This window comes from Danio rerio, chromosome 2 (genome assembly GCF_049306965.1).
Source record: "Danio rerio strain Tuebingen ecotype United States chromosome 2, GRCz12tu, whole genome shotgun sequence".
NCBI lineage: Eukaryota > Metazoa > Chordata > Actinopteri > Cypriniformes > Danionidae > Danio > Danio rerio.
Window position 1 is genome coordinate 12,233,772 of NC_133177.1, and position 12,117 is coordinate 12,245,888.

At 37.9% G+C, this 12,117-nt stretch overlaps 1 protein-coding gene across 4 annotated transcripts in view; it reads left to right on the forward strand.

The window, feature by feature from the left end:
• Nucleotides 1-12,117, forward strand: part of greb1l (GREB1 like retinoic acid receptor coactivator) — a 148,650-nt gene that overhangs the window by 120,463 nt on the left and 16,070 nt on the right. For all 4 annotated transcript variants that reach the window (XM_009298040.4, XM_068222368.2, XM_021466912.3 and 1 more), the window contains 6 exons: nucleotides 366-616; nucleotides 4,627-5,159; nucleotides 8,291-8,393; nucleotides 8,500-8,655; nucleotides 8,751-8,896; nucleotides 10,880-11,041. In XM_009298040.4, the coding sequence (XP_009296315.1) occupies nucleotides 366-616; nucleotides 4,627-5,159; nucleotides 8,291-8,393; nucleotides 8,500-8,655; nucleotides 8,751-8,896; nucleotides 10,880-11,041 (1,351 nt within the window). The remainder of the gene's footprint in view (nucleotides 1-365; nucleotides 617-4,626; nucleotides 5,160-8,290; nucleotides 8,394-8,499; nucleotides 8,656-8,750; nucleotides 8,897-10,879; nucleotides 11,042-12,117) is intronic.

Genomic DNA, 12,117 nt, shown 5'->3' on the forward strand with positions numbered 1-12,117 from the left:
ACTTGGGTACTCCTGCCAAGTTTCCACTTGTTTTGCCTCAATTTCTTTGGTCCAAGTAAACTGAAAATGAGCACTGTAAACTTCTCCTCCAACCTCCTGCTGACCTGCAGATACCCACAGTAGTGGATGCTGCTCTCTCATTTGCCATAGGTGATTGTATTTCACACAGCATCATTTGAATCGCAGACACCTCCAGATATTTAGCTAATTTCTGAAATCCTGTCGCCAAGTCAAAATCAGGGCTAAAATCATGCAGCCTGAACTCGGCATAAAGTTCTACTGGATATATCAAAATCAAAAAACGTTTTGACTTCAAAATAATTCCATGGAGACTACTTAACATGTTTATTCCTGTATTTGTATAGGTCTCTAAAGTACTGTGACTTGCGGCTGATTGACTCCAGCTACCTGACACGCACAGCGCTGGAACAGGAAGTGGGTTTGGCCTGTTCATATGTGACACGTAGAGTAATCCCTAAGACCAAAACTGCCACAAGCAGAGAAGAGAGACCGAGAGAAGGTGAAAGGAGCTCTGGAGAAACAGCAGAACACGATGATCTCCCTATGGAGCTGGAAAGACCACCCAGCAATGCCAGCGCTGCTACTAGGACCTCCGGTGAGTGACACTGGACTCAAGGGTCCTCCTGTTCAGACAGTACAATTTCAGGAGTGACAACTGCATCTGAATATAGGAGAGAATTATTTAAAAAAGGTCACACTTTATTTTGATTGTCAGTTTGTTGAATTTAAGTTACATTGCAACTAATTCTCATTAGATTATAAGTAGATAATGTTAAGTTGGGGTTAGGGATAGTGTAATTTGACATGTACTTGCAAAGCTTCTTATAGTCAGTTAAATGTCTATTGAAGGAGCAGTATCAACAGATATTAAGCAGACAGTCTTCTAATCCTCAAATGGCCATCAAAAAAAGTATTACCTAAGATATTTTTATGCACAAAACATGTACTCCTTAACACCATGGTAACCATAGCAATGTAGTTGAGTGACACCTATTTGATCTCCACCATTTGTAACCAATTTTCTGTCATTTTAAGTAAATCACTGTGAACAGATGAAAAAAGCTCTTTCCTTTTCAGCATTTTCTAGTGTTTTTCAAAAGTTTCTCTTCCACATTTAAACATCTAAAAAATGCTGACATTGTCTGTGTATTGTTCATCAGTAAATCCAGACAATAATTTATTGAGTAAACATTCTGTCTTAATTGAAAAAAAGTGCTATCGATCGCTTGTGCAAACTAAGATTAATCTTTAAAGAGCCCATATTATACATGAAATAGGGTCATATCTTGGTTGTAAGGGTCTCCAACAACAGTTTAATATGCATGCAAAAAACACTTTCGTGGTCTTATAATCTGCATTTATTTTTACCTAATTATCCCAGTGACTCACGTATGAATCGTCCAGTGATTCATTTGTTTCCAAACCCCTCCTTAGCGCGAAGCTAATCTGCACTGATTGGACCAATGACAGTCTGTTGCGATTGGTCGACTGCCTTCAGTCAGAGAGTGAAATGCCAAACAGCTAATCAGCAATATAAAAGTAATCACAGTTCATACACGCTCGATAGTGTAGGCTTGGACTTTAGCTGCCAGTGGGTCAATGTAAATACAGACGATGGACTTGAAAATTCAGACGACTAACTATTTTATTGAGCAAAAACTCCAAAAACAGTTGAGGAGATCTCCTAGCTTCTCACTCTGCTCTTTTCACAGACACACACACACACACACACACACACACACGCACTTAACCCTGCTCCGGACGACAACGCGCGCGCACACACACACACACACACACACAATTACAAACACCTCCGGACGACATCGCGCGCACACGCACACACAGACACACACACTACTCCTCATCCACAGAGCTCCGTTAACAAAGCTGCACGCGTCGCGTTTTTAACGTGACTTTGCACGCGGTAAGAGAATATAGCCAGTTAACCTGATACAGTACACGCGGTTACAAGTAACAAATCACAACTAAATACATTTGCAAGCTAGAGTCAACGAGGCAACTTTAATCGCAAGTACTTACACTTGAGAAATGGAGGAAGAAAAATCCATCCTGACGTCCATCAGTAAGTTACTCTTTACTGATCCTTCCTTTAACAAACGCTGATGAAGTACTCTTTGTAGCATGTAGTTTCCAGAAGTTTCCAGTAGTTTCCAACTGCTTGGCTATAATGCTGAGGTTTCATCTTTGGGTAGAGACTCAATATATCCATCTGCAGTGTGACTTCAATCGACCGGCATGTTTGTGTGTGTGTGTGTGTTTGTGTGTGTGTCTGGGTTTCTGCGTCAGAGGGCGGGGCCTCAAGTTTGAAACCTCCCGGGTTTGCGCGTGCACGTGAATAACTTGGTTTCGTTCGTACGTCATGGCGAAACACCTAATGAGTCGGTATCAAGGCGACTCGTTTAAAGCACTATGAGTCGACTCTTTTATAGATGAATCAACAGTTTTAAACACTGTACACAAACAGATTTAAGCCTTAGCTGGATACTTCACTTCACTTAGAGCTGTGTTACACACTACATGGAGGTGAATTTTCAAAAACCCATAATATAGGCTCTTTAACAGGACTGTCAAAGTAGAGAGCAGACAAAACAATGGTGCAAACATCATCCACCATCTAGATTTGGGCCAAATGGATCACATGATTGCATCACATGAATAAAAATGCATAGTAGTTTGCCTAAATGCATATTTTACTGGCTTTCTTCCGAACAAACCATCATTATACAATAACTTGATTAATTACCCTACCCTACCTAGTTAACCTAATTAACCTAGTAATGCCTTTTAATGTCACTTTAAGCTGTAAAGAAGTGTCTTGAAAAATATCTAGTAAAATATTATTTACTTGTACCATGGCAAAGATAAAATAAATCAGTTATTAGAAATGAATTATTAAAACTATTATGTTAAGAAATGGGCTGAAAAGATTTTTAAAGAAATTAGGGGAAAAATAACAGGGGGGCTAGTAATTCAGGGGAGATAATAATTCTGACTTCAACTGGATGTAACTTTACTCTTATTGTATGTGTAATAGCGTGTTTTTTTATTTTAGCTTGTGTTTTTAAAATCTGGCAGGGGCAACAGATTAAAATTAGCTTATGTGGCTGAGTCTGACTTATGTACAGTTTTACTGTTGATTAATGAACATTGTCCCTGTTACATAAATACATTTCAAAAAAATTTTGTAGTATAGTATAGTATAGTATAGTATAGTATAGTATAGTATAGTATAGTATAGTATAGTATAGTATAGTATAGTAACCTTCCTTCTGGCAGGCGCTTCAGGTTTCCCCGGAGAAAAACCAGCAGACTGAAAAACAGCTTTTTCTCCAGAGCTGTCTCCCTTTTAAACTCTGACCCCCACTAACTGTTTTACACCCCACTCCCATACAAACATTATTTAATATTTACAATTTAACAAATAAAATTGCACATATTAGCACTATATTGCACATTTCATCTTGTTTAAAACACAATACAAAATATAAATATAAAAAATAATATAAAAAATATATATTTTTTAAAACAATATAAGGACAAAATTATTAGCCCCGTTTTTTTTCGATAGTCTAAAGTACAAACCATCGTTGTACAATAACTTGCCTATTTAGCCTAACCTGCCTAGTTAACCTAATTAACCTAGTTAAGCCTTTAAATGTCACTTTAAGCTGTATAGAAGTGTCATGAAAAATATTTAGTCAAATATTATTTACTGTCATCATGGCAAAGATAAAATAAATCAGTTATTAGAAATTAGTTATTAAAACTATTATGTTTAGAAATATGTTGAAAAAGCTTCTATCCATTAAACAGAAATTGAGGAAAAATATAAATGGTGGCTAATAATTCTGACTTCAACTGTACATTTGTAATTATGTTCATATCTATCTGCACACCCTGATTATAATAGTATATATTCATCTATTGTAAATCTCTGTTCATAGTTAATACAACCTGTATGTAATGCTTATAGTACATCCATCTGTAAATATCACCTAAGTTTTTTTTTTTTTTTTTTTTTTATAAATGCACTTTACAACATATACCTATATCCAACACTTGTTGCTATTGCAGTCCTGGAGGCCTTGTACATGTGTAATGACAATAAAGTTTAATCTAATCTAAATCTAATCTATAATACTGTATTGGTATGGCATTTTAACAACTAGTATTTGATATAATGTGATGAAGTATGTATGTAAATGTGTAATTTGCATATATGTTACTTGTACAATGCTGGAAATGTTTGAAAATGCACCTGAAAAAGTGTTAGAAAAGTGCTAAAGTTTGACTTTGAAAAATGTGTAAGAACCCTGAAAATAAAACTGAAGGCTCTTGACAAAATCCAAACACGGGTGTTCTCAACAGATTTGAATGCATGTTATTATCATGTGGAAACTGGCCCTAGAACAAACTAAGAAATATCCTTAAAATCACTATTTGTTTTGAGCAATAAATCAGTAAACATCAAATAATCCAAATTTAGCTGCAGTATGAAGTGAGTTTGTTGGTGAACCAGATTGTTGTCTTGTGTGGTCGCATGATCTAATATAATTCATTACAATATATTCTCTTCTCTATCAGGCTCCACCACAGAAAATGGTGTCAGTTCCTCAAGTATACTTGACAAGCCATCCTCGCAGAGTGACCCTTGTGGAAGCAGGACTATGATGGACTCTTGCTCCTCTCCTGTTCGCTTCAAGCAGGAGTGCGACTCTCAGGCTCCCTCATCATCCAGCACGTCCTCATTCTCCTCTGCTTCCTCCTCCTCTTCTTCTTCCTCGTCTCCGGCAGCTCAGAGACCGAGTCAGTCTACACAGGCTCCACGTGAATGTAACAGGACACAGGTCTTTCCCCGGACGGCGGTGCTGTCTCGGGCTGCGTATACCCTGCTGGCTCCTGAAACTCTGGGTCATCCCAGTTCTGCCTCTCTGCTGCCACATGCGGATGTGTCGTGGAGCAGTCCGCTCAGACCACCGGTTCCTCATGGCCTTGGTGGAGCAGAGCAGTCCCTCTACTATCGTCAGTGGACCACAGCCAGGCAACACCACGCTGATTATGAAGGCCCAGTACCCCATCCCCACCCAAGAAGACTGCTTCTGAGCGGCCCACCACAGGTCAGGAGTTGCTTTAAAAATCATGATCTATTTCTATTTAATGGATTGTGTGTTTTAATGCAAAGCATCACTACTATTTGTGACATTTACACAATAAAGGGACCAAAATACAGAAAGGATATATTAAGTATTTATTATTATTGTATAATAGTTATAAAATAAGCGATGAAAGTAAATGGACAAAAATACAACAAATATATTTTTTAAATGTTTCAAATATTAATCTATATAAAATAGGTCAAATAAACAGGATACATTGTTTACTAATGTGCAAAACACTTTTTTGTTTAAATATGCAGAATGCATCACGTAAATGCACAAAAATAATTCAAATTGAAATATAAGAAACCTTTAAAATATAGGATACACTGTTAAAGTATACAAAATAATTTTACTATAAAATGTAAAAAATTAAATAAACAAAAATATTTTACATTTTTAATACACATTGCACTTACATAAATTTATTTTTTTAATAGTTAACAAAAACTGTTGTTGTAACGGAGTTGAGGATCCACTTGCAGTTAATTTAGGAGAATAGTCAGGCAGGGAATGGTCAAAACAGGTTTAAAGAGGGATGGGTGACGTGAAACTGACCCAACAAACATGCATTTTTTCAAAGGCAACGTCGCCACTTACGTGCTCGCTACATTGTTACAACGTAGACATAGAAGGCTGTTGTAACATTGTGGTGTAACATTCAGAAACCTTGAGACGACGTTCTTACTACATATTACTACATATACTAAATATTGTTCATTCATTTTTCCCTTTTAATTTAATAGCTGCATATGTAAACTTTAAAGTGTAAAAATGCCACACAAATGCATATAATCAAACTTAAAAGTATACAATCAAGAAAAGTAAACAAGAAAGCAAATTAAAATACAGACACTGAGCATCGAAGCTCTGGACTGGAGAATACAGCAGACCGGGGAGCGCAACCGAAGACCAGACATAGTTGTTTGTACGGAGAAAGCAGTCATACAAAGAAATCCAACAAAGAATCCAGTTCAGAGATGGATCCACAGCAGCCACAAGTCAAAATAGGTAGAGAACAAGAGAGGACAGATCAGAGCTTGACACAACAGACAGACGCTGAACGGTCTGTTGAAATTTGAACTAATTCATTGATGACGAGAAAATGTTGTAGAATGGTCGTCCACAACTTAAGGCAACGCCGTTTTTGGCAACATTATGACACCGTTGTGACAACCTTTAGCAACAACATAAATCCTCAACCTCTTTACAAGTTTGGTACAATGTTGTAAGATCATCACTAGGTTGAGGCAAGGTTGTGTGTTTGTTGGGGTTTCGTTACAGTGTCGAGATTTTGAAGGCCAAGCTTTTTAAAACACTGCACTGAAGCATGATCCCAGGTCACGTGACTAAGGTGATTCGAAACACACAGGTCACATGACTAAAGTGTTTCGCAACACTAGGCCATGTGACTAAAGCAATTCAAAGCATCGGTCATTTCAGAAGTGTTTGGAGACCTTGCTGTATTTTTAATAATGTTACTGTTTTATGACCAAAACAAGACATATTTATTTACAAAGTGTTCATTGGGACGTCAGACCAGTGTCGAAACAAAATATGTTACAAGAACATAGAATTTAAAACTAACTATAACTGCATCACCCTGGATTCAAACTTAATACCTCTGAATACTTGTCAGAAACTCTCATCGCTTCACTAAATCAATTGAAACCTCAACTCTACAACGTTACAACGTGGGGTTTAATACCTCAATTTGCTTAACTGTATTTTGCTAAAGCTGTTCTAGAGCAATACATGAAAAATTATCACTGAGTGTCACTGTAAAGTGGGGTTTCGAAATACTTCGAAGCATCGACACACTTTCTTCGACTGTTTCAGTGTTTTATGAAGTAGGTACAAACTGGAAAGGCTTACAGAAAACAGAAACAAGACTCAGCAAAGAGTGTGTGAAACTGTAGTGTATATATAGTCCATGTAAACATTTAATGGTGAACTTCAGGTGTGCTTGTGTGCGTGTATGCGTGTGTGTGTGTGTGTGTGTGTGTGTGTGTGTGTGTGTGTGTGTGTGTGTGTGTGTGTGTGTGTGTGTGTGTGTGTGTGTGTGTGTGTGTGTGTGTGTGTGTGTGTGTGTGTGTGTGTGTGTGTGTGTGTGTGTGTGTGTGTGTGTGTGTGTGTGTGTGTGTGTGTGTGTGTGTGTGTGTGTGTGTGTGTGTGTGTGTGTGTGTGTGTGTGTGTCACTATCCAGATGAATGTCAGTTGTGGCAGGAATGATAGGAGCAATGACTTCTGGGAGTTGTGATTCGGTCCAGTGGCAGAATTGTAGTCAAATGTTAGATCGCTGGTGATCAAGACATTAATGTTTATTAAAATTCATTCATTCATTTTTTTAGCTTAGTCTCTTTATTAATCTGGGGTTGCCACAGCAGAATGAACCGGCAACTTATCCAACACATGTTTTAGTCAGTGGATGCCCTTCCAGCTGCAACCCGTCAATGCAACATGTCAATTTAGCTTACCCAATTCACCTGCACCCCATGTCTTTGGACTTGTGGGCAAACGGGAGCACACGGAGGAAACCCATGCGAACACGGATAGAACATGCAAACTCCACACAAAAACGCCAACTGACCCAGCCGAGGCTCGAACCCGAGACCTTCTTGCTGTGAGGCGATTGTGCTACCCACTGCGCCACCGTGCTGCCAGGTTTATTAGAATATGTGTAAGAATTAAAATATATTGAATATACAAAAATATTTTAAACTAAGAGGACGACTCTGTGGCTCAGTGTTAAGCACCGTTGCCTCACTCAAGAAGGTCGCTGCTTTGTGTCCCAGTTGGCATTTCTGTGTGGAGTTTGTATGTTCTCCCTGTGTTGATGTGGGTTTCCTTCGGGTGCTCCGGTTTCCCCCACTGTCCAAAGGCATGTGGTATAGGTGAATTGAATGTTTAAATAGCTTAAAAAATACATAAAACTGCAAAAGATTTTACTGTTCACATTTTCTACATAAGGTTTATCCATTTAAAATGAGACTTCTTAAACAAGAAGCTTATTTTACATTGACCTCTGATTCAGCTTATTGCCCCTTTGCCAGGCATCCAGTGCATCATTCTTTGTTTTTCCTCTGTGTTAGGTTGGAAAAACAGGTGCATATCTGCAGTTCCTACGAATTCTGTTCCGTATGCTGATTCGCCTTCTGGAGGTAGATGTTTATGATGAAGAAGAGCTGGAGGAAGGTAAGAAAGCTAAAAGTGTCCTTTTCATCTTTTTTTATTTAACCTAGCCATATGAGATGATACTTATGTAAAACTGTTTTTAATTATCTTAAATTACAATCTCTAGATGTGCAAGACAAATCAAAGGTTCCCCCTTCTAGTGGGCCACAGTGGCCTGATGTGGAGGACGTCCGCAAACTAAGATTTGACCTCTGCCCTCATGACTGCAAGTTCAAATATTCAAGTCCAGTGTATGCCAACAGGATGCCAAAAACACAGAGTGGTATGAAACTGCTTTTTTATGATGCTGTAAGTCAGTTTAAAGCTACAGTTGTGTACGTATGCTGATGTTGTTTTGTGTGTGCTCATAAAATGTAGGGGTTAAAACCGAAAGACTGGATACAGAAGCGGACCCACCAAAGAGAAACACAGTATCTGTTAGACTCAGCCTTTTTGCAGCCCACAATGCATTTCACCACTGTGAGCAGTGCCACCATTACAGTGAACCTATTCCTGCTGCTCAGGTATGTAAAATGTGATGATCATGTGATGCATCCGGTGGTGTAGTAGAGGCCATATATGTTTTGTGCACTCGTGTTTTTATTGGAGCTCTTTAAATGCTTGAAAAAACAAAATTAACTCTGCTAAGAAAAAAAAATACTCAACGTCATTCAGTGATTCAGTGTTTTTTTTTGCCTAGCAACATAAAATAACTGCAGCATATTACTCTTTTCTAAATTAAAAAAGTTCACCAAAAACAAGCTAGACAACGTAGTTTTTAAAAAAGAAAAGCACATTCTATATAGATATATACAGTATGTACACTTACCGGCCACTTTATTAGGTACACCTTACTAGTACTGGGTTGGACCCCCTTTTGCCTTCAAAACTGCCTTAATCCTTCGTGGCATAGATTTAACAAGGTACTGGAAATATTTCTCAGAGATTTTGCTCCATAATAACATGATAGCATCATGCAGTTGCTGCAGATTTGTCAGGTGCACATCCATGATGCGAAACTCCCATTCCGCCACATCCCAAAGGTGCTCTATTGGATTGAGCTCTGGTGACTGTGGAGGCCATTTGAGAACAGTGAACTCATTGTCATGTTCAAGAAACCAGTCTGAGGTAATTTGAGCTTTATGACATGGCACGTTATCCTGTTGGAAGTAAACATCAGAAGATGGATACACTGTGGTCATAAAGGGATGCACATGGTCAGCTACAATACTCAGGTCGGCTGAGGCATTGACACGATGCTCAATTGGTACTACTTTTGGGCCCAAAGTGTGCCTAGAAAAATCCCCCACACCATTACACCACCATTACCAATCTAAACTGTTAATACAAGACAGGATGGATCCATGCCTTCATGTTGTTGATGCCAAATTCTGACCCTACCATTCAAATGACACAGCAGAAATTTAGACTCATCAGACCAAGCAACGTTTTTCCAATCTTCTATTGGTCAAATTTGGTGAACCTGTGCAAATTGTAGTCTCGGTTTCCTGTTCTTAGCTGGCAGGAGTGGGTCAGAGGAGTGGTCTTCTGCTGCTGTAGCCCATCCGCCTCAAGGTTGGATGTGTTGTGTGTTCAGAGATGCTCTTTTACATGAGTAGTTATTTAAGTTACTGTTGCCTTTCTATCAGCTGGAACCAGTCTGGCCATTCTCCTTTGACCTCTGGCATCAACAAGGCATTTGCGCCCACTGAACTGCTGCTCACTGGATATTTTCTTGTTTTCTGATCATTCTCTGTAAACCTTAGAGATGGTTGTGCGTGGATATCCCGGTAGATCAGCAGTTTCTAAACTACTCTGAAGGACCAGCCTGTTTGACACCAACACCCATGCCACAATATTATATTTGTCCAGTATCAATCAGTACCAAAGCCAAAACGTTACCTAACCTAATAAAACAATTTAGCACACCCAAATTAATATGTTGATGTAAAATATTAAATAAAATTGTAATAAACAGGAACAATCATAAAAAAGAACATAAAAATTATTCAAGGTAGACATTTTTGAAAAGAATTGAAAGTTTATCTTTTTTGCTCATTTGAATTTAAATGTATTAGCTTTATATTCCTAAAGATATCAGAAGACCACACTATTTTTAAAGAATATATATATATATATATATATATATATATATATATATATATATATATATATATATATATATATATATATAATTTTTTATTATTTTTTTTTTTTTAAATGCGCAAAAAAATTATTGGCTGTATTCACTGAGAAATGGATGAAAATATGCATTTTTTAAAAGGGGGTGTACTCATTTCTGTATTTGTCAGTGCTGTATATATTGTTATATATACATATATAATGTTCTACTGATCTACTGAAGAACAAAGACATATATAATGACTAATAATGACTAATTTAACAGTAAATCTCAGAGTAAAAGTATGCTAATCTATGGTTCAGAATAGCTAATCTAGAAAGCTGTTTGCCTATTGTAAGATTGTGTTATGTGTGTGTGATTGTAGCTCTCTGACTGCACCTTCCACGCTTTCACCTTTTGCTCATCTATGCTGGGAGAGGAAGTCCAGCTGCACTTTATCATCCCTAAATCCAAAGAGTCTCATTTTGTGTTCAGCCAACAGGGCAGTCACCTAGAGAGCATGAGACTGCCTCTGCTTTCCGACAAGGTGAGTTACACTCATTACATTGCACTGCCAATATATATAGGGGTGTCAAAATGAATTGTTTCTTTGATGCACTACGATGCAGACGTAGACAATTCAGTATCGGTTCATTAATAGATCATTACCGGTTATTACATACAGTACTGGCATTTATTTCATTTGCACTATGTCGTGGTAGAATACCATTTGAACGAGGTGAGGGCGAGTAATTAAAATGCTTCAACTACTTAAAAAGCAGGAAACTGTGCACAATTCACTGCACTTAAGTTTGCTGGACTGTGTTTCACTGACACTGAAGTACAGCATAATCAGAATACACTATTTTACTGCTAGGGAGAAATTGAAAGCTCTTTCTCTCTCTGTCTCTCTCTCACTTTGGATCTTTGAACTGCTGGTATGTTTGTAAGGTAACTTTTCCTCTATCACTATTAAAGTGATATTTGTGGATCCTGACACAAGTGTGTCTGTAGAGCGAGTTTTCCCCACGCCATCTATTATGAATCAGCTATGATAAATGCACAATGTGCGCTTTACTACATGCATATAGACTGTTACCGCTCATTTTTCAGTGTCCGTGTCTCTTATCAGGGAAAAGCACTGACCGTTTTTGAGCCAATTGCAACGCTTTCTGTTGAGCATGTGAACATAATGATCAATCATAGGCATGTAAGAACACACTCGACAATGCTCAAAAAGTGGAATAATATTTACATTAGTTTATTTGCTATAAATGCTCATGTTGTCCTCTTTGAGTGTACTTGAGTTTTGTTTGATAGATCCAGAAAGAGTGTTTTCTGCGAGCAGGTAAAACTAAGGGTAGAGTTTAGGATTGAGCTGAGACCTATGACGATTTTAAAGACAATATTTAACTAGTTTCACATAATATAGACCTATAACATGTTTAATTACATTGAATAAAATGACTATTATTATTATTTTTAATCATCATCTAATAATAAATGAACTACAATTCAAGAGTTCACACTTAGCTTATGATTTATAAAAGCTTGTTTGGCATGCTGTCCCGGGAGAGAGCCCCAAGCTCAAGGACTCCTCGAGCCCGGGGCTTCCTCCCGTGT